The 22222-nt window shown below is 48.0% G+C and overlaps 1 protein-coding gene across 1 annotated transcript in view; it reads left to right on the top strand.

Annotated features, from left to right (window-relative positions):
- CRKL (CRK like proto-oncogene, adaptor protein) overlaps positions 1–21514 on the top strand; it is a 31763-nt gene extending 10249 nt beyond the window's left edge. Inside the window, exons 2-3 of the mRNA XM_030836318.2 lie at positions 1389–1854; positions 18045–21514. Of these exons, the coding sequence (XP_030692178.1) occupies positions 1389–1854; positions 18045–18179 (601 nt within the window). The 3' untranslated portion in view covers positions 18180–21514. The remainder of the gene's footprint in view (positions 1–1388; positions 1855–18044) is intronic.
- Positions 21515–22222: the final 708 nt, after the last annotated feature.

Here is a 22222-nt window from a genome sequence, read left to right as displayed (position 1 = left end):
GATCATGTTGTTATGTGAAACAACTTTTTAGGTCATTAATTGGGGGAAAAAGAGGGAATGGCCATGATCTACTGGAAGACAAAACAACTGTAGTCAGTGGTTAGGCAGGCATAGGCCCTATCCCAGCATTCTCCCTCGGGCTGCTCCAGAACCAGCCTTGGTGATGACTCTACAGGCGTCACCCCTTAAAGAGGTGGAGACTCTGGGTGAAGTTACTCTGGTGTAGATTATGTGCTTCAAAAAAGTTAAGGGGAGGAAATGCTAACAGCAAAATAGGTTTTCCCAAAACTTCATGTATTCGCAACTTTCCAGAACACTTCTTAGGTGAAGAGAGACCTCTGTACTTCTCTTGCAGAAGGGGGCATTCCAGATGGGGTGTTGCTAAAGAGAAGGGAGACAGTGCTTTTCTTTCCTTTTTTAAAGAAAATTTATTTATTTATTTATTTATTTTTGGCTGTGTTGGGTCTTTGTTGCTGTGCACATGGACTTTCTCTAGTTGCAGAGAGCAGGGGCTACTCTTCATTGCAGTGCACAGGCTTCTCATTGCGGTGGCTTTGCGGAGCACGAGCTCTAGGCGTGCAGGCTCAGTAGCTGTGGCGCATGGGCTTAGTTGCTCCACAGTACGTGGAATCTTCCTGGACCAGGGCTCGAACCTGTGTCTCCTGCATTGGCAGGCGGATTCTTAACCACTGTGCCACCAGGGAAGCCCGGGACAGTGCTTTTCTAACCGCCTCTAGGTGGTTCCGGGTTTGCGGGGCAGACTCACAGGGGGGCTCTGAGAGCTGGTGGCCAGGGGTGTGATGCTTAGGTGAGAGCTCTTGCGTCTGAGCTTTTCCGTGAAAATTTTCACGTTTTCATTTTGAGGCTCAGATGATGATTCCCCTACAAGATGCAGTATGGGTGTTTTTTTAAAAATTATAATGCAGGTATATACTCCCTTTTCTGGTTTTTATATTTTGAGGGGCACAGAGGCCTTTGTCATCTCTCTGGGTGCCCGGGGAAGTGTGCAGGGTGCACACCCTAGATTAGGACCAGAAGGAAGAGTATGTGGTGGTTGTGATGGGCCTAAGGAAGGAGGCAGCTGAACTTACTGAGGATTTAAAAATAATTTTAAAAATTCAGACCAGGTATCTGTTTGTGTAAACAAAAGCTTCCTATGAAACAGAGATATGTGGGAGGGGTGCTATGCATCTAATGTTAATATTCAGGATGTTAACTTCGATTGCATTACAAACTACAGAGGGTAAAACAGTGTGACAGGACCTTCTTAATGACTGAGAATATGGAGAGGGAAATAATTTGTTATTGAGTTAATTGGTTTATTTTAAAAGTTTGACAAACACTGGTATAGAGTAAGATTTTTCTCTTAATTTTCTCTCTCTCTCAAGGTATCCGAGCCCACCAATGGGATCTGTATCAGCACCCAGCCTGCCTACAGCAGAAGAAAATCTGGAATATGTACGAACTCTCTATGATTTTCCTGGGAATGATGCCGAAGACCTGCCCTTTAAAAAGGGTGAGATCCTGGTGATAATAGAGAAGCCGGAAGAACAGTGGTGGAGTGCCCGGAACAAGGATGGCCGGGTGGGGATGATTCCCGTCCCTTACGTGGAAAAGCTTGTGAGGTCCTCGCCACACGGAAAGCATGGGAATAGGAATTCCAACAGTTACGGGATCCCAGAACCTGCTCACGCGTATGCTCAGCCTCAGACCACGGCTCCTCTGCCTGCAGTTTCCAGCACTCCTGGGGCAGCGGTCAGCCCTTTGCCATCCACACAGAATGGACCTGTCTTTGCAAAAGCAATTCAGAAAAGAGTGCCCTGTGCTTATGACAAGACCGCCCTGGCATTAGAGGTAAAATCTACTAAGACTGGTTCTTTGGGTCTTTTGACACTCAGTTTTTGTTCTCTTTGGCCATGGCTTGCGGGAATCTCAGTTCCCCGACCAGGAATTGAACCCGTGCCCTAGGCAGTGGAAGCACGGAGTCCTAACCACTGGACTGCCAGGGAATTCCCTAAAAATGCATATTTTTAGAAGAATGGTCCCATATATTTTTGTGTGTTATTTTTTTACTGATGTATAAATTTATATAAATCACATAAGTGAGGTGGGCCCTAAATATTATTGTATTAGAATATGGGATTTGGTAGCACAGTTCCTCAGCTCTTTCATTTATTGGTAACTTGTGAAAATGGTTTGTGAATCACACATTGCAATGTAAGTATCATTATGAGTACCGTTTTATACTCTTTCTTAGTATCATTACATCACATGTGTGTTAGAGAAACTGAGATTAAGTTATTGCTTGTTCTGTGTGTGTTCACCCCGAGGTCACAGTAGGGCAGAGCTGGGAGGCAGCCCAGGTGCATGGCAGGAGGATGAAGTCATGGGGCCTGTTGCTTCAGAGCAGCCTGCCCTCAGATTCAAAGGGAGCTGTGATTTTTGTGTGTTTTTTTTCACTGGTTATCCTCAGATTTATTTGGACCAAGAGTAATACCCAAGTGAACTACACCTGGAAGTTTGGTTCAGAGTCTGAGGTTACTTCTCCCTCTCATGTTGGCTCTAAGGAAAGAGCATCTGAGGCGGGGACCGGGGCTGGGGAGGGCCTGGTGCTTTTATACTTCACAGTGGAAGAACAGGAAGGGAACCAGAGAGGCTCCCTCCACAGTTGGAGGCCTGGCTGAGTAGGCCTGCTGGCCTTCTCATCCCCACACAGACCTGCCCCTGCACGGTACACACCTCAGCACCCTAAAATAACTTGGGGTGTTCTGGGCTCTAAATACCTTCCAGTTTGCTTAGTGGTTTCAGGCTCTGGGAGCACTTCCACATCTCTGGTCTCCTCATGGGAGTAGGGAGCTAGGATTTAGAGTTGTGTTATGCAGCTGACGGTTGGCACACCAGGGTGAGATCCTGGGGGTCCAGGCTCCCAGTCAGAATTCCAAGCCCCGTAAAGGAAGTCAGGAAGTGGGTTCTTACCTGAGCCAGGATTTAAAGCCTCACTCCCTTTAGGACGCCTGTGTGTTGACTTCTGGCTCTAAGATGTGCACTTTAGAAACCCCTGTCTCCCATGTGTGTTCTTTGGAGTGTGCACAGGGGGTTGTAGAGGGGATCACTCAGAGCTTGGGGAGTAGATACATAGGTGGGTGCCTTAGGGAGGCCGGGGTGAGGAGAAGGAGCCTGGTTCGTGAAGCATATTTGAAGATAACCCATCTTCTCATTGTTAACACTGCTCTTCTAGCCTCAGGCCCCAGAGACAGGTCTCCACACCTGAGCCTCCTCGTGACACCAGCCCAGCCGTGTCAGCCTCGTGAAAGGCTGCCTTAGGTAATTAGAGTGTTAGTGGACCCAAGAAATAGACCTTTGCCAAATTCCACTTCATGGTATTTCCTGTGCTGTGTGTTTAAATGAGACTTTCAGCTATGCCATAAATAAGTATGTCTGTGAATTATGTTATCTTCTAAAACTGATATCTGTCGGATCTTGTTAAAAACAGTCCCTTCTTGGGACTGTTGCAATTAGGTTACCAGGAAAAGTATTAAAATTAAAATAAGAAAGGTGAGACAAGTAGGAGAAAATGTGCCAGTAATTGAAGCTTCGTTATTCCCCTTGAGATGGTGTTACAAAGTGAGGATGGTTCAGGTGAACTTTACTTCCTGAGTTAGTTCACAAGGTTTTTTCATAAAACTTGAGTTTTGAAAGAACATTCCTGCACGCGAAGAGATATTTTAAGAGAGGTCTTTGTTTAGACACTTTGCTCTCTTGCTTACCTCTTTTTAGGAAACGAGTTTATCCTTGGGATTTGGTTTGAAAGGGGAGCCTCCCGTGCCCTTGGTGGAGCAGGGCTGGAAGGGCTCCTGGGAAGCAGGGGTGTTCTCAGGTGGTGGGAAGTGGCGAAGGCCTTTCCAAAGGTAGATCATTGGCAGAAGAGAATGTTTGGAGCAATGGTGCTGTGGTCATTACAAAATAACCTGCAGTCCAAGTTGTGTCTTCTGACACAGCGGCCCGCATTCGAGTCCCAGCTGTTCCTGGTGTGATCTTGGGCACGTTTCTCAAATTCTCTAAGCCTGAAAGGCACCCTGGCTCTGAGAGTTGATGTTTGTTTGTTAATCATCCATTCATGCATCCAACCTGTGAGGGGTGCCTTGTAGGGTCCTGCCACCAAAGAGCTTGCCACCTAATGAAAGACTAGAGGCAGAAACCAGCAGTGTGGTAAGTGATCTGATAACACAGAATAGGTGGGAGCAGAGATGGAGGTAGGAGATGGGAATGTGGGTGGGTGTTGGTCTGGGAAGGCTTCCTGCAGGAGGTGACCCTTGAACTGAGTTTTGAAGGATGACTAGAAGTTAGCTGGGTGAAGTGGGGGGAGGCATTCCTGGCAGAAGGAAGAGCTTGCAGGAACAAGAGAACACCACTGTGTAGCTGAAGGTCATTGAGAGTGTTGGGTGTGTTGGGCAAAAGACAAAAGCTTGGACGCGAGCTGTGACCATATCAGCAGAGAGCAAAGCTGAGGAGGTGAACAGTTTTCTTGTGGCCTTCATTGAGGCATGAAATCGCTGGTTTCTCACAACTGTTAGAGATTTTGAAGTTTGCAGGTGGGCAGTTTACCTTTTTATTGATTAACTTTTAAGTAATTTAGAGCAAATGCTTGAGTCTCCCTATAATAATATCAGTCTCCCATACTCATATTCCAGTATACTTTCCTGACTAGAAAAGGGCAGAAATTTGTTAGCACCTTCAGAGTTGTACTTAGCTCTGGACACGCACAGCCAGGAGTCTGAATGGAGCCTCACAGAGCAGTGCCCCGTGGTGTGGGCTAAGGGAACAGTGGTGAAGTGGGGTAGGGGCTGCAGGTGAGGTGTGGAGGGAGTGGGGATGGGTCGAGAGAGTCAAGGAGGGCAAGTGGGGTGGTCCTTAGCTCTGTCTTCCTGATGCCTCAGCTCCTACCTCACCCTCACCATGGACACCTCCACAAACATTCCCTTCTTCAGCATAGGTTTCCTGAGTGCCTGGATGTGGCTGTAGGAGTGGGGAGTGCAGCGGGGAGCAACGCAGAGGGCCCGTCTTTGTGGAGCCTGGGACACAGTCTCATGACATGGTCTCTACTCCCACCAGGGAGAAACCAGCCGCCTCATCCCTGTCCTGTACTAGCCTCGCTCAGTGTGGACCCCTGCAGTTGTCCCTCTTGAGGTTTTTGTTTGTTGGTTTTGGTTTTTTCGGTCTTACCCACCTGTATGCTTCTGGTCTTTTAAAATCCTGATTACATCGTGTAGCATGTTGATCACCCCCTCGGTTTCATGTTATCTGCACATTTCATAAATGCACGATCCAGATCCTTCTCTGCAGCCTCTCCTGATCCATGTCTGATATCTAAAAAAGGACAGTGAGGCTGGTCTGGTGTGACTTGTTTCCTGACTGAGCCCATGCTGCCTTCCAGAGACCCTATTTCCCATTCTAAATGCTCATAAACCATCTGTCTGCTAATTGCATCCAGAATTTTGTCCAGGTTTGATCTCAAGCTCACCTTTTGTGTTTCATAGAATTTGCCATTATCCCTGTTAGAACAAAAACCAAGAGACTTGACCCTTCATAAGCCTGCAAGTGTTCTGTGATGTAATTCTCTGTGGCAGATGAGCAGCACTGGACTGGTCCTGTTTGCCAGTGTGTTTGGTCAGCACGTGGATATCTGTCCTTATCAGCATGAGGCCATCCTTTCATCTGTGGTGCATATTTTTTCTGTGAGCTCACCAGCATGCTCAAGAAACCTGCTCTTCACTCCCATTGGGGTCACCTGCGATTGTGGTGTTTACATATCTTGGGTTGTCTACTCCCCATTTTGAAAACCCCTAGACATTGAGTTGCATCTGCTCTCAATCTTTTGAATTGACCTTCCTAAGACCCATGGTACTTCTTCCTTCACTGACTGGCCTAGAATTCCCAGATTTCTGCTTCCACAAATTGGTTTTGCTTCATTGGTTAGAATTAAGTGTTTGCGTTAGCAGTTTCTTCATTGCTGCTTCTACTTACTGAGAGGAAGTTATCTACAAGGCAAATCTAGGTTTCCTCAGTGCTGATTGTGTTTTTCTGCTCTCCGGGATCAGCTGTGAGTTCCTGTGGCTGGAACTCTATGCCCACAGTGATGTCGGATCTGCATGTGGAGGTCTGTAAGGGTCAGAGGCATAGCCTCCCAGCGTGAGGGGGCTGCTCTGTCTCAGTGATTCCCCTCCTCACCAAGGCTTGTCAGAGATGCCCACAAGCTCACACCCACCTTCTTAAGGATTTTCATCAGGGCTGCCGGGCTCCTTCTCCATCCTTCTGTCGTTGACGTGTCACTTGTCCTTAACAGCATCCAGTTTTAGGAATTCTGTACCTAAGGTAACATTTTTTTTTTCTAGCATATCATATTCTCATTGGATTGTGAATTAGAGAATATTCTTAAAAGGGTTTTGTTCCTCTTTCTTACTATGTAAATTGAGTGAGAGTACTGTGAAATTGGGGCCCTAGTGTGGTTCAGACAAGGCCAGTCCCAGCCTGGTCATTAAGCTAACCTCAGTTTTCCATACGTGGTAATAGCTACTGTGTAAGGAGAACCATCAGCTAGGGCTTCACAGAGAATATTTTGGTTGATCCTCATAGCTGCCCCATTTTATGCAGTTAGAACTTGAGGTTTGTTTAATTTGTTGACAGTCTCATAGTTGGTATGTGGTAGAGCTAGGACTCAGCCCACACAGTCTTTCTTTAAACAGCTTTATTGAGATAAAATTCACATATCATACAATTTACCCATTTAAAGTGTACAACTCAGTGGTCTTTGGCATGTTAAATTATTCATTTTTAAAAAATTGTGATGAAATGTGCATAATAGGATTTGCCCTTTTTAAGTGTTCAATTCAGTGGCATTAATTGCATTCACAGTGTTGTGCAGTTATCAGCACTGTTTCCAAAACTTTTTCCTCACCCCAAACTATAACCATTAAGCAGTAACTCCCTCCCCTCCCCTCCTGAGGCCCTGGTAACCTCTAGTCTACCTTCTATCTGTATGAATTTGCCTATTCTAGATACTTCATATAATAAATGGAATCATAAAATATTTGTCCTTTGGATTGGGCTTATTTCACAGAGCATAATGTTTTAAGGTTCATCCATGTTATAGCAAATATCTTCATTCTTTTTATAGCCAAGTAAAATTCCATTGTATGGATAGAGACCACATTTTGTTTATCCATTCATTAGGTAATGGTCATTAGCGTTATTTCTACCTTTTGGTTATTGAGGATAGTGTTACGAACATTTATGTACATGTTTTTGTTTGAATACCTGTTTTCAGTTCTCTAGGGTATATGCCTAACAGTGGAATTGCTGGGTAGCTCTTTAACTTTTGAGGCCAACTAAACTGTTTCCACAGTGGCTGCACCATTTTACAATCCCACAAGCAATCCACAGTTCTCCACATCCTCATCAACACCTGTTATTTTCCTTCTTTTTAAAATTTATAGCCATCCTACTGGCTATAAAGTGGCATCTTGTGGTTTTGATTTGCACTTCTGTAATTACTAATTATGTTAAGTGTCTTTTCCTGTGCCTCTTGGCCATTTTTATATCTTCTTTAGGAAAATGTTCAAGAGCTTTGCCCATTTTTATTTTATTTTATTTTTGCCCATTTTTAAATTGTGTTGTTTGGTTTTTGTTGTTGAGTTTTAGGAGTTTTTCATATATTTTGGATATTAAACTCTTATCAGAGGTATGATTTTTAAATACTTTTTTCCAGTTCTGTAGGTTGTCTTTGTACTTTCTTGTCAGTGTACTTTAATGCACGTTGTTGATTTTGATGAAGTCCATCTTATCTATTTTATCTTTTGCTGCTTGTGCTTTTGATGTCATATCTAAGAATCCATTGCCAAATTCAGGGTCATGAAGATTTACCCCCATGCTTTCTTCTAAGAGTTTTATGGTTTTAGCTTTTACATTCAGGTTGTGTATCCGTTTTGAGTTAATTTTTGTATATGGATTGACATGGGCATCCAAATTCTTTCTTTGCAGGTAGAAAATCCAGTCGTACCAGTACCATTTGTTGAAGAAATTGTTCTTTCCCCATTGAATGGACTTGGCACCCTTTTCAAAAATCAGTTGGCCAGGGAATTCCCTGGTGGTCCAGTGGTTAGGACTTTGTGCTTCCATTGCAGGGGTCATGGATTCCATCCCTGGTCAGAGAAGTAAGATCCCACAAGCCACAAGATGTGGCAAAAAATAATAATAATCAGTTGGCCAGAGATGTATGAGTTTATTTATGAACTCTCAATTCTATTCCATCGATCCATATGTCTGTCTGTGTGCCAAGACCACACTGTTTTGATTTCCATAGCTTTGTGTAGTGGGTTTGAAGTCAGGAAATACGAGTCCTCCAACTTTGTTCTTCTTTTTCAAGATTGTTTTGGCTGTTCAGCATGCCTTGCAGTTCTATATGAATTTGAGGATCAGCCTTTCCATTTCTGGGGGGGAAAAAAAGCTGTTAGAATTTTGATAGAAATTGTGTTGAATTTGTAGATGACTTTGGGTAGTGAAAATATTATCTTCCTATCCACGAACACTGGATGTCTTTCCATTTATTTAAGTCTTCTTTAATTTCTTTTAGCAGTGTTTTGTAATTTTTGGTGTACAAGTCTATCACCTTGGTTAAATTTATTCCGTTACTTTATTCTTTTAGATGCTATCGTAAATGGAATTGCATTCTTTTTTTTTTTTTGACTGCGCTGCGCAGCTTGCGGGATCTCAGTTCCCCAACAGGGATTGAACCTGGTACGACAGTGAAAGCGCCGAGTCCTAACCACTGGACCACCAGGGAGTTCCCTGGAATTACATTCTTATTTGCTCACTGCTGGTGTATAGAAACACAACTGATACTGTGTGTTGATCTTGTACCCTGCAAATTGGCTGAGTTTTATTAGCTCTAATAGCTTTCTTCTGGAATCTTTCTACATATAGGATCAGGTCATCTGTGAATGGAGATGGTTTTACTTCTTCCTTTCCATAGCCCACCTTCTCTTGCACCACGGCATACCTTTAACCCCTGACTCATCCTAATATAAAACCCCTGTGTTTTCATAAGTGTTAACCAGTAAGTAGCCCTCTTGAACCAAGTTAATACCCTGAAGGATAATGGCAATTTTAAAGAGACTGAGTCTTCAATATTAAAAACCAGTCAGTAGGGCTTCCCTTGTGACGCAGTGGTTAAGAATCCGCCTGCCAATGCAAGGGACACGGGTTTGAGCCCTGGTCTGGGAAGATCCCACATGCCACGGAGCAACGAAGCCTGCACTCTAGAGCCCACGAGCCACAACTACTGAAGCCCGTGCTCCGCAACAATAGAATCCACTGCAATGAGAAGACCGTGCACCACAACGAAGAGTAGCCCCTGCTCACTGCAACTAAGGGAAGCTCGCGCACAGCAACCAAGACCCAACGCAGCCAAAAATAAAATAAAATAAATAAATTCATTTTTTTTTAAAAAAAGCACCAGTCAGTAGCATCCGGTTGTAGGTGAGGGTACATGAGGCCACTTGATGGCTGCTCAGGGCACATGGACATGGAGGGTTTGATTCAGGTGCAGGTGCCCAGAGCACATGGGGCGGTGTTAGAGCAGGCAAAGGGCCCAGGCAGCTCCATGAGGGCGGGTGGGCTGTCTGCTTCTTTCTGTCTTGTGTCCTTCCAGGCCTGGCACATGGATGTTCAGCATGCGTTAAATGAGTGAACGAATGAAAGCCACAAACGGCAGGATGAAAGCTGCCTGGTGATTGTAGCACGTGGGTTTTTGCTTTGTTTTATCTTTTTTGGGTTACGGACCCCTTTGAGAATCTGGTGAAAGCTGTGGACTCTTTCTCCAGAAAAACAACATATATTAATGTATTTACATATAGTTCTGCATATACTTTGAGGATCTTTAATATCTGAGACCCATTCCTGTCACCGAAGTTAGGACTTCTGACTCCAGTGTAACCCATTGCACTCCTGATCTTGTTTTTATGGCGCCTGACTGGGGAAGCAGAAAGCTGCTGTGGCAGCCAGTGCTGGGGCCTCCTGCAAGGAGGACTGCTCTTTGAATCAGGTGCCAGAAGACAGGCGGCAGAATAATTTCCAGAGCTCCTGTTCACACTCGGGACAGGTAGGGCTCCAGGAGACCATGGCCACATCAGGAAGTATCCTCTTGGCGTCTCCCTCTTCCTACCCCTCGTGTCAGCCTCACACAGAACGGAGCCTGCTAGTGTGTGCTCCACCTTAGAGTTGAAGCAAACCCTCCCCAGTGTGCTGGCAGTTCTTATCATGAGGAGGACTGTCACAGGGTGACAGTAAAGGACATAAGGACATAAGGAATGTCTTCTCGATCTGTTGATTGGGTTAGCCACACCTTCCAGGCTCACATTGGTCCTTGAGCTGAGTTGGTACCCAACCACTTCAGGATTTATCTGCCTTCCAAAGTGAGTGCTGCTTTTGGCTCAGCCCTTCTACCATGAAGCCCAAGGAAGGACACCGGACCAGCACTGAGAGCTCCCAACCATGCTGGGCCCTGGACCCGAGGGGCTGTGTGGTCAAGCCATGGAAGAAGCCAGTCCACAGCCAGCCCCGTCCCATGTGTGGTGTTCTGGGGCTCGGACCCGTGGAAGGGGGCCTTCAACTAAGGTAGAAAACAGCACGAGGAGTGACGGGCTGTGTTTTGACATGTGAGGACTCCTGCAAGGCCAGAGTGTGGCATTAATGGTCAGGTGGCCATCAGAAGTCTCCCAGCCCTTCTACCCTCCTGGGCTGCACCCAGCCGCACGCTGCTACTCAGGGTCCCTCAGGCGAAGGCCTCGTCCTTGCTCCTGTGCTCTGCAACGTGGACTCAATACTGCTTTTCAGCCACTCGCTTTTTGCACTGTTTTTATCATCTAACAGACATTTGCTGAGTGTCTGCCACGTCTAGACAGTGGGTTATTTATTGTCTGTCTCACAGTGAAGAGGGTAGGAACTGCAGTCGACGTGCAGCACATCTCACTGAACTGATTAGGCAGAATTAGTAGAAGGTATCCTGTGAAGACCGTCAGAGTCAGGAGTGAATTGGCAGAGGTGCGGGTGGGATGTTCTGGCACCTTTCTCTGCATCCTCCCGTGGTCTTCCTCGTTGCTTGGGACCCTTCACAGTGACGTATCAGACTTCGAGTCTCCAGGCCTTCCCCTCATCTCCTCTCTCTAACAGGCATCCTTCCCATCCCCCGTCGGTTTTGAGAAGACCCTTGTTACTGACAGGGTTGAAAACCCACTTTAGTGTACAGTGCTCCTCCATTGCTGGTTCCAGTTCTCCCCGGAACCAGCCAGAGGACAGCTGGTCGGGGGCATGATCGTGGGGTGGGGACTGGGTCTACTCAGGAATCTCTACGCCAATAGCAGCTACTGTTTACTTCGCTGGGTGTTGTGGTTAACACTTCCATTTAGTACTTCCTTTAATTATCGCAAGAACCTTCCAAAGTCAAAAGAAAACGGAGACTTGGACAACTTGAACTGTTTGTCACAGTAATGTAGCCCTAAAAGTGGCAGAACCAGGACATCGGTCCAGCCCTGCCCCATTCCAAAGGTCATAGCGTGAGTCACCGCATGGTGCCACCCTAAACCTGCTTTAAGCAGAGACTGCTTACCTCCCGCTGTTGTAGATCTTAGATCTTAGTTTCATGTGTGTCCTGAGTACACAGTACAGAATCCAGCCCATCTCCAGTGGCGGCCGCCCAGAGCCCTTCCTGCTCTCAGTGGCGGCGTGTGCAGCTTCATAAGGCTGTATGGGAGCTGGGATTGTCCTTAAGGTGTGTTTGACTTTGGTCAGGGTTGCATATATGTTCCTTCAGTTGTGGAAGCAGAGCAGAGATCCAAGGTTTCTTAGGACAAGCTTGATGGTGCTGGGCAGTAGCCTGGAACATGGTTTTTAATATCTTACGCTGTGCAGTCGTGTGGTCGCACTTCCAGTACATCACGTCCCTGTATCTGTCATACAGCCCATCTCTGGGCAAGACCTTGGCAGGTTTGAGAAACTGAAAGGAAGCCACTGTGATTGGGGTGAGGGTCAGAGATAGGAAGAGTTGGGGACCAGAGGAGGTAGAGCCTTGGAGACAGGAGTTTGGATGGTGCTCTTGTGCAAATAAATGGTGTCGGGGGTTCAAAGGCAGAGCAGTGACCTAATTATGTTTTCAAAAGGTCTGTCTTCTACTGTCCTTAGGCCCTTGTGCCTGTCACTTCTGTCCTCAGAACCTTGCTGTTTACTTGGCCATCTGTCTCTAGCACGTGCGGACAGCAGCCTGTCGTTTTTTCTCTTTTCCCTGATTCTGCAGACTTCCCTGGAAAGCTTACAAGAGCCCTGTGACATGGAATGCGAAATGAGCGAGACCAGCCTCCTCCTTCTGAGAGTGCTGTGTGGGGATGGGGGACGAGGGCGAGCAGAATGGAGCCCCCATGGGGCAGAGGGGCAGCAGAGCAAGAGGGAGGTGAAGTCTCCTGCTTCAGGTGCCTCGGCATCAGTGGGAGGGGACTGGCCCGGGGCCATTTACCTGGGCCCCAGGAGTTTCTTGGTGGTAGGTGGGGGCCAGGCTGGGGGAGAGGAAGGGTTGGGAGCTGGGCTGAATGGCAAGGGTGGCAGGGGATGGAAGGTGGCTGGGCTGGTAGAGCCAGGCAGTTGGGGGGGGGCACCTGGAGGAGGGGGCATTAGCAAGAGGTCTCAGCGTGTTCCTGGCCCCCGGACTGGAGGAATAAGCTCAACCAGGATGTGGGAGAGGGCTGCTGGGGCCAGGTTTTCAGGAAAGTGAGATTTTTTCTTGCACATTTATCAAACATCAGCTAAGGCAGGCTAAGATTACAAACTTGAGGCAAAATATATGCACTCTGGGCATCCAGAGTCCAGGTGAAGATAGAAAAGCATAGATAAAAGACAGAATTCCCAAAATATTTTTTGTAGGATGTCAAATGAGTGGAGCAAACAAAAACTTCAGTCTTGGGGAGAAGCTGTTGATCCTGACATCTGCCAACAGCACCCATCAGCCAAAACTGCATTATATTTGTTTCTTTTTAGTCTGAGCTATTCTGGCCTTAGTCTTTTTTTTTTTAAAAAACATCATTGTCAGGGCTTCCCTGGTGGCGCAGTGGTTGAGAGTCCGCCTGCCGATGCAGGGGACACGGGTTCGTGCCCCGGTCCGGGAAGATCCCACATGCTGCAGAGCGGTTGGGCCCGTAAGCCATGGCCGCTGAGCCTGCGCGTCCGGCGCCTGTGCTCCGCAACGGGAGAGGCCACAACAGTGAGAGGCCCGCGTACCACAAAAAAAAAAAAAAAAACAAAGAAAAACATCGTCAGAGTCTGATCTGGCTCTGAGTGCAGGCCTGCCTACAGACTGCCCAGGGACCCTCAGGCCATCATCCCTTTGCACCACAGCGTCCACCTGGGCGTTAGCTCACCTGGTCCCTCTCCCCTTTGCTCACCACATCTTCTTTACAGGTACGCACTCACACACCCTCTTACTTGTCCTTGCCTTTTCTTTCTTGCTTTTTTTGGAAAATTTTTAAATTAATTTATTTTTGGCTGCATCAGGTCTTCCTTGCTGCACGCGTGCTTTCTCTAGTTGTGGTGAGGGGGCTACTCTTCATTGCAGTGCGCGGGCTTCTCACTGCAGTGGCTTCTCTTGTTGCGGAGCACAGTCTCTAGGCGCACGGCTTCAGTAGTTGTGGCTCGCGGGCTCTAGAGTGCAGGCTCAGTAGTTGTGGCACGCAGGCTTAGTTGCTCTGCAGCATGTGGGATCTTCCTGGACCAGGACTGGAACCCGTGTTGCCTGCATTGGCAGGTGGATTCTTAACCACTGTGCCACCAGGGAAGTCTCATGTCCTTGCCTTTTCTTTTACTTATTTCAGTACATTGATTATATTGTATTTTCTGTAAGTCATTTTGTAATGGTGTCAGTAGTTTTATATCCATGAATTTTCATTTCTTTCCTATTTCATTATTTAAAAAATACAGGTAATCATTTTCTTAGCTGAAAAGGAAATAAGGAAAGAACATGCTCTTATATGTTGGAGAGAGAATGTGCCAGTGAGGCTCCCCACATTGGTGGCCTTGTTGTGCTCCAGGCACGAGACAGCTGGTTCCTGCAGTGGAGACTTGAGGAGGCCAAGGGTCTGGGGGAGGTAGGGGTGGGGGTGGCTGCAGGGCCTGGGTTTGTAGTATCCCAGCAGCTCCTGCCTGCAAAGGATTCTCTCTGCTCACATAGGCCCCATCTTAATTTTTGTGTTAAATGAGTTTCATCTCATGTCTTAAGTTTGTGCTTAAATATTTTTTTTAATGGAATAAGACAGATTGGACACAAGTCATGACTGCAGATCCCCATTGACTTCAGCTCCCTTTGATCTTCAGCTTTGTGATTTCTGCACAGTCCCCACTGCAGCTCAAGGTGCCATCTGCAGTAGAGCTTTCCTTGGATCCGATCTGGCAAATATCTTCACTAGAGATAGCAATGTGGTCATAATCAGGGTTTTCCTCTTTTATGACTTCTGTACGGTAGGAAAAGAATATACAAATTACAGAGCTAAATCTTTGGTACACTTCAAAGAATATGAATTTATTCTTAATTATCAGAATCGTTGGTGTGATATCCTAGTTATGAATAAGAAAGACATTTCTCTTTCTGCCACCTATGAATAAAAACATTGTTACTTGGAGAAAGGGAGCAATACTTGAACTCTAAGCACTAATCTTAAAACAATCTGTATTTTAGAAGTCTACTAAAGACATTTTAAAACTTAACTCTTACATTAAATTAGTTTATTCTTTCCCCAAAATTTTTATTTCCTTTTAAGGCAAAACAAGAGAAAACATGTCTTTTCAGTTGTAATTTTTTTTTCCACTGAAGTATTTTACAACTTAATTTTTAATACAAGTCTTAAAGTTGGTAACCTTCAAATTTTAATTGTTCCACCAACTTAGGTGTTAAAGTTGAGTGATGACATAAGTTTGAAAATAAATATAATAATTTAATTTATAAATACGTGTAGTTAGCTTTTTACGCCTTGTTTTTCTCATATACATATCTAGTACTTGGCTACAAAAATCTGAATACTATAGTGCATTTATTTTTGTCTTACGACTTGTCATTATATAAAATCTAATTCTTAATCACTGGACTAACTCTACAAGCTGTCTTACAGTAAAGTTGAATTTGTAGTTTTCCTAAATAAAAGGAGTTTGAGTCAGAATTCAGACTAGGAACTTAGGGACCCTCCCCCCTATTTTTTAAAATTTAAACTGAATTTATACTGTGTTCTAACCAGGGAGCCTCAGGGGATAACACTCTTTTCCGTTGTCATTTTGGCAAGTACTCCCAAGTAAGCCGGTCTCCACAAGGCAAGAGGTTCCATTTGGTAATAGCGCTGTTGTCCATGTAAGTGTGACCGCAGTAGGTTTGGGGAGTTAAGCAGTTGGTGTGCTGGTTCGAGCATCCCGGTGAGCAAGTGGGTTGATGAAGTCAGCAGTGCCGGGTGTGGGGGAGACCTCAGGGCAGGGATGCGACGTTAGGGCAGAGAGTGGCTGGGGAGCCAAGGGGTCCTCGTGCAGCTGGGCTGTGCTGCCGTGGCCCCCCTGCTCCAGCCTACCTAACAGGAGGGTGGAGTGTGTGGAGGATCAAGGCTGAGCCCTGCAGCAAGAACCCTCTGAAAAGGCGGCCACACAGCCAAGCTGCTGACGCGCAGCGTCTGCTGAATCGAACTCTGGCCCCCGCAGCAGCTGCTGGCGGTGTGTTTCCTTCTCCGTCCCCAGCTCTTCCCCAGCCTGAGCCTTCGATTTCGTGCACAAGTCAGGATGAAATCACAACCTGGACAGACTGGGTGGGCATGGGCGCAGTGTTCAGTTCTCTGTTTCGCACCGGCGTCACCTAATAAGCACCGCGTCTCCCACCCCCGTGAGCCGAGTGATGTCCTGGTGCTTCCATACAAATGGCTCGTCTCGTGTAGACCAGGAGCCATCTTAGAGCCTGGAGTTTGGTTTTAAGAGTGCAGTAGCTGGCCCTGTAACCTGAATGCCTGGGAGCCAGGAAGGGCAGGTGTGGCTCTGCCTGGAGCCCCGGGCGCCTCCGGGGCCCTTGGTCACTCCGGGCCAGCAGTCAGCTCTCTAGCCCAGCAGCTTTAGCAGAAGATGCCTTTTCCAAAATGAAATACTGCATGGAACCCCATAGATGTCAGCTTAAAAGTTTTTTAACATAAAGGTGTTTTGTAAATTGAGATTTACAAGAATTAAGAAGGCAGTTGGGGGGGTGATCGACTTTTACAATGGGCAGAAAACATTGGAAATAACGTGAATGGTAGATACCATCTTGTGTTAACCCCCCTCAACCAGCTCACTTCTGAGTGTACTTTGTTGCGTGCAGTGAGAGGTGTGTTTTGCCCTTTACCTTGCTATTCTCGGGGGCCTTCCATCAGACACGTGGGACAGAAGCTTCGTTCCAAGGAAAACACACGAGCAGCAGCCAGCAGGGCAGCACGGAGTAATGGGGCAGGAACGCGCTTGACTGCTTCTGATTATAACTTTTATAAAATACACATTTACAAGATTGAAGTCCCAGTCTGACATCTGTTGGAGTTTAAAGCACCTCCTCAGAGCTCAGGGTCTGCAGACAATTTGAAAACCACACCCAAGTCAAAATTGCTGCCTTCCCTTGATGAGCAAAGCAGCCCCTGGCTGGTGCCTGTCCTCTGGCCGTAGGTAGGATTCCTACCACCCTAAAGCTGAAGGTTGGTTTGAAAAGGTTCTCTGAGCTGGGCTTCCTTCCCCCGAGACTGGCCGCTGGGAGACGCTGCTGCAGGGGAGGCAGCGGACAGGGTGTCCTTCCCGTGAAAGAGGGTGGAGATGGCTTTGTTTCTTTTTTTTTGCGGTACGCGGACCTTTCACTGTTGTGGCCTCTCCCGTTGCGGAGCACAGGCTCCGGACGTGCAGGCTCCGGACGCACAGGCTCAGCGGCCATGGCCCATGGGCCCAGCCGCTCCGCGGCATGTGGCATCCTCCCGGACCGGGGCACAAACCCGCGTCCCCTGCATCGGCAGGTGGACTCTCAACCACTGCGCCACCAGGGAAGTCCCGCTTTGTTTCTTTTAATGCACTTTTTGCGTGAGTTGAACCGTTCTCAGAGTCAGGTGTTCATTCTGTGCCGTTGGAGTTAGTAGCCAATCTGGGGGGAAAAGGCTGCCTCAGAGCATGTTCTCACAGCTGAGCAGAAGCACCCTGGCTTGCTGGTAGGCACCTCGTGTCTTTGGCACGGCCTGATTTTATTTAATTTTTGTCTGCATTGGGTCTTCGTTGCTGCGCACAGGCTTTCTCTAGTTGCGGTGAGCAGGGCCTACTTTTCATTGTGGTGCATGGGCTTCTGGTTGTGGTGGCTTCTCTCGTTGTGGAGCACGGGCTCTAGGCACACGGACTTCAGTGGTTGCAGTGTGCTGGCTCAGTAGTTGTGGCTTGCGGGCTACAGAGCTCAGGCTCAGTAGTCGTGGCACATGGGCTTAGTTGCTCCATGGCATGTGGGATCTTCCTGGACCAGGGCTGGAACCCATGTCCCCTGCATTGGCAGGCAGATTCTTTTTTTTTTTTTTTTAATAAATTTATTTTATTTATTTTTGGCTGCGTTGGGTCTTCCTTGCAGTGTGCGGGCTTCTTATCGCGGTGGCTTCTCTTGTTGCGGAGCACAGGCTCTAGGTGCGTGGGCTTCAGTAGTTGTGGCTTGTGGGCTTTAGAGCACAGGCTCAGTAGTTGTGGCGCACGGGCTTAGTTGCTCTGCAGCGTGTGGGATCTTCCTGCACCAGGGATCGAACCTGTGTCCCCTGCATTGGCAGGCGGATTCTTAACCACTGCACCACCAGGGAAGCCCACAGCATGATTTTAGGTCTAAGCACTGAGAAAAATGAGAGTCCTAAGAAGAAAATGTGTTGGTTCCTTTCAGTGAAATAGCATGTGTGATTTAGTTTTCAGAGAAAACGCTGACTTCGTCTTCTTTCTCCCCCTTACAGGTGGGTGACATCGTGAAAGTCACAAGGATGAACATAAACGGCCAGTGGGAAGGCGAGGTGAACGGGCGCAAAGGGCTCTTCCCCTTCACGCACGTCAAAATCATCGACCCTCAGAACCCGGATGAAAACGAATGATGCTGCTGCCCTGTGCCTGCTGCTTCATCGTCCTGCCCCACACGCCTCCTTCAAGCGGGGAAGCGTCCTCTCGGGCAGGTCACACGCGCTGCCAACGTCCAGCTTCTGCAGCGGGCAGCCTCCCACACATTGGAATGCTCACAGTGGCTGCCCCGGCATTTGTATCATAGTCGTGTTGTCAAAGAGTAGCTGATTTTAGAGTTCTTTGGATCATAAACTGGAAACACTGGTGGAGGCACACAGGTGAGAGGAGGTGCCGAGGACAGGGCTCCCTTCCGGCCAGCGCCCCGCCGGTCCCTGGGCTGACCCAGGGTCCCAGGGGAGCTCGGGCCCACAGCAAGGCCTTGCCACTGGGAGCCATGGGTGGTGCCGTCGCCGGCGTGGTTTCCATGAAGAGCAGAGGAAGTGGACCCTTCAGGAGAGGGAATTCTGCCCTAACTCCCCACGTCAGTCTTGTCTTTTCTTTTTTTTTTCCCTCTTGTTGTTTGGTTTGGTTTTAGAAGACTTAATTAATTAGACTGGTGTGTTCTGAACAGGTTTTTAAATAGCAGGTTAGCTTTTGTGATGAGACGAGGGATGGCACGTGCCTCTGAAGCCGCTGTCACCGCAGGAGCGCAAGAAAAAGAGCCCTGAGGCAGAGGCCTGTACTGTCTTGGTTGCCGGTGGTACCTTGCCAGATAGCAAACAGCCACCACCACCACCACCCAGCAGATGTGGGCTTCCAAGCTGCGTGCATAGCCTCTTGGACGACGTTGTCCCCGCAGGCATCAGAGCCAGGGGCCAGGGGGTGGTGTGATTCACCTTGTTTGCTGGCTTCCTGTCCAGGCTTTCAGTGAATGCACCCCTTGAAAGTATAGGACCCAAGTTTCCTTAAAAAGTCGTTGAATTCACTAAGGAATCGTTAAATTCCACTCACTGAGGCCCAGTTCTCCCTGCCCCAGCAAGCTCCCCAGGCTGCCCAAGAGAGATCGTGCTGCTAATTCTGGCTCCGTGGTTCTTGTGTCCACACTGCTGTCCAGCAAGAAGGTGTAAGCCCTGGGCCTTGGTTGATGCATTTGATGTCTAATGAAATGCATCATTAGCCATTACTTATTTGATGTTAAGTTTTCCCTGTTGGCTAAAAGAGGCCTGTTCATACGAGTCAGCTGGTACCAGTGTGTGACCGATGCCACGTCTATGGCACACGGCCGACTAGAATTCTGGAACCTTTGTGCAGTTCAGTGTGCCTGCCCTTCTGGACCCTGCTGAAGACAGGCCTCAGCTGAGAATGCGTCCAGCAGCCCTGGGGGTGTGGTCTCAGCCTGATAAGTAACTGTCCTCCCTGAGCATCTGCTGTAGCCTCGGCCCTGGCTCCCAGGGGTCTTGGGTTTTGAGGTTTCGAGCAGTTATCCTGGTCAGAACCAGCAAGGCCACCATGTTTCAATTTCTCTTTAATCAAATGTTCCATCAGGTAGGTAACCATCATATTAAAGACTCTTGAGGGTGCTCACGTAGCCCTGTCTCTCTGTGGTTTTCCTGGAAAAGGCTTCTTTGTGGGCTCTTCCTGATCAGTGAGAGCTGTGGCCACCTCTTGCTCCCAAGGTGCCCGAGTTGCAGTCACCTCTTGTTCTGGGTCCAGGCCCAGCCTAGCCCCACGGCAAGTGGCACGTTTGTGGCTGGGCCCCTGCCCTCTACCTGGGGATGATGCCTACCCTGTGGCCTGTAACCCAGTACCCAAGGGGGTCTCTCACAGAAGGGGGGGACGTGTGCCTTGTCCAAAGAGAGCACACACCCTAAGGCCTTATTAAACCACATTTAGCCGAGAGGCTGGGCACCTTTGGATGCCAGTAGTTGGCTCAAGTACAAGAAGTATATGGCCTTTTGGAAAGCAAGGTTTCCTTCCAGCCATGTCTGCTGACCAGTAAACAGCGTGACCCACCTCACGGGGATCACTTCAGAATCAGAACACCCTGCAAATGTAGGTTTACTTCAGAAGGCATCTGTTCAGTCCGTCAGCCCAGGTGCATGTCTCCAGGGCTGCCCCAGAGATTCAGAGCCCCAAATTAGGTGAGCCTTGAGCTCTGAACTGGAGATGTGTGCCGAAAGTAGTACCTTTTGGACTTAGAACCTTATTAGTTTTTTAATCAGCCAGGGTAATTCTTTTTTTTCCACACTAAATATATAAGAAACAGCCCACTACCTTGGCTTTGGGCCTGGGCTCCCCAGGGATCTGGGAAGACTCTGCTTCAGAAAGCGACTCAAATCTTCCAGAGGCATGGGCTTCCCTCCTGGGCAGGCTTCCTCTTAGGACTGTCCATTATTGCTACTTGCTCTGCTCTACTGTGTGTCACTTAAGAAAATGTGTGGATGTTAAAGTAGCTCACTGGGGAAGAGAACAAATTATATGCTAAAGGAATTGACAGTTTGATTAAAAATGTACTTATCCTGGAAAGCGAGTTGTCCCTGTCACCTCTGCCCGGTGTTGCTGCCCGGGGACACAGCTGATGAAGAGAAGGACATGTGGATGGACTGCCCTTCGACGACTTTGTCACCCAGATAAGACCCCTTCTGTGCTCACGGTCAGGAACCTGAGGAGAGAGGGCCAGCTGCTCCCTCCTGAGCCTGAGCATCTGGCCTGTGCTGACTCCCTTCTCCAGCTGTTTACACACAAGGCGGGCCGGGACCGGCGGCCACTGCTCTTGTTAAGTTTGCTCAGAGGAATATGAACATTTTATTTTTGAAAAGGGATGGTGTTTTTGTGCCAGGTGTTTATAATTTAATCCTTTAATAATATTATGTTCATTAACCTCTTAAAATGAGTGAATCCTGATTGTTTTCACACCGAACCCGAGACACCACCGAGCTCGCCCTCAGCCTCCACCCTCTGGGACCGGAGGCCTGTGTCCCTGTGGCTGCAGCCAGTGGCCCCAAGCTGGGCGTGTGCTCTCACGGAGTGGAAGGACAGTCCTCTGAGACAGGGTCGTGGTCTCTGCGGGAGGAACAGTGGCCTTGCTTCTTGACGGTCTTCACTGTGTGTTTTAAAATGACAACAACACAACACAAAACTCTTTTGACCTGTAACTTAAAGATCATAAACTTCAGGCAATAATATTTTATGTGTAAGCTTTTAAAATTATTTTTGGGGATCATAGCTTGTTTTATTTTGTGCTATAAAATTAACAGTATTAAATGACTTATATTCTTAGAATACATGGAGTGTCTTTTCTTAACAGATCAGTGCCTTTTTATTTTTGTATTCCATTTTACGTTACTGGTCCCGGCATCAGACCCTTGTTTCCATGGCCTGTTTGTACATTGTCTCAATAAAACTTGCATCAGCCGGCGGTGGCAGCGGCTTTCGTGTTTTGGTGTCTCCTCAGTGCTGCCTTGGAGGCCCTCGGCCCCCCTCAGCCCCCCCAGCCCCCCCAGCAGTTAAGCACCTGCCCAGACACCTGTGAAGCAATGGCCACCTGGTGCTTCTGCGAGTTGCCCTGCCCAGCCCTGCTGCTGTGGACTGAGTGGAGGGGTGGGGCTTGGCACCAGCACCACTCACACCCTGGCCTCCCGGGGGCGGGGTGGCAGTTCCAGGCCCGGCATCCTCCAGGAAACTTGGGTGTCCTCCCTCTAATGGGCGCCTTGTCTGAAGCATAAGTTTCGGAGCAGCCTTGTCCCTGGTCAGGGCATGAGACTCACCTGCCTTTCTTAAATCCTCTGCTCCTGTCTGTGGCCCTCCTGACAGGCTCCGGGACCTTCAACTGGAGGTGTTGGGGGGCCCGCTGATTTCCCTGCCGCCCCCCAGCCAGTGCTATCCCGCACCTATTTGTGTGCCAAGAGAGGTCCAAGTGTCGTCGTGGTAGAACCTCCAGGAAGGTGCAACCTGGATCATCTCAAGCTGTGTTGCTGGAAAGCTTGGGAGATTCCAAACGGTCCACTCGTCCTGGAAGAAGGAAGGCCTCAGAGACACCTTTGAAGAGTACTTTCTGCTTGGAAAGTTAAATTTTGCTCAGCAACGCTGGGCTGGATTCCTCCGTGATGGGAACCCCTGGGAAGTGAAGCTGCCTCCC

Source organism: Globicephala melas, chromosome 13 (assembly GCF_963455315.2).
Source record: "Globicephala melas chromosome 13, mGloMel1.2, whole genome shotgun sequence".
Classification (NCBI taxonomy): Eukaryota; Metazoa; Chordata; class Mammalia; order Artiodactyla; family Delphinidae; genus Globicephala; species Globicephala melas.
The sequence above is the reverse complement of the archived record's forward strand: the minus strand, read 5'-3'. Positions and strand labels throughout refer to the sequence as shown.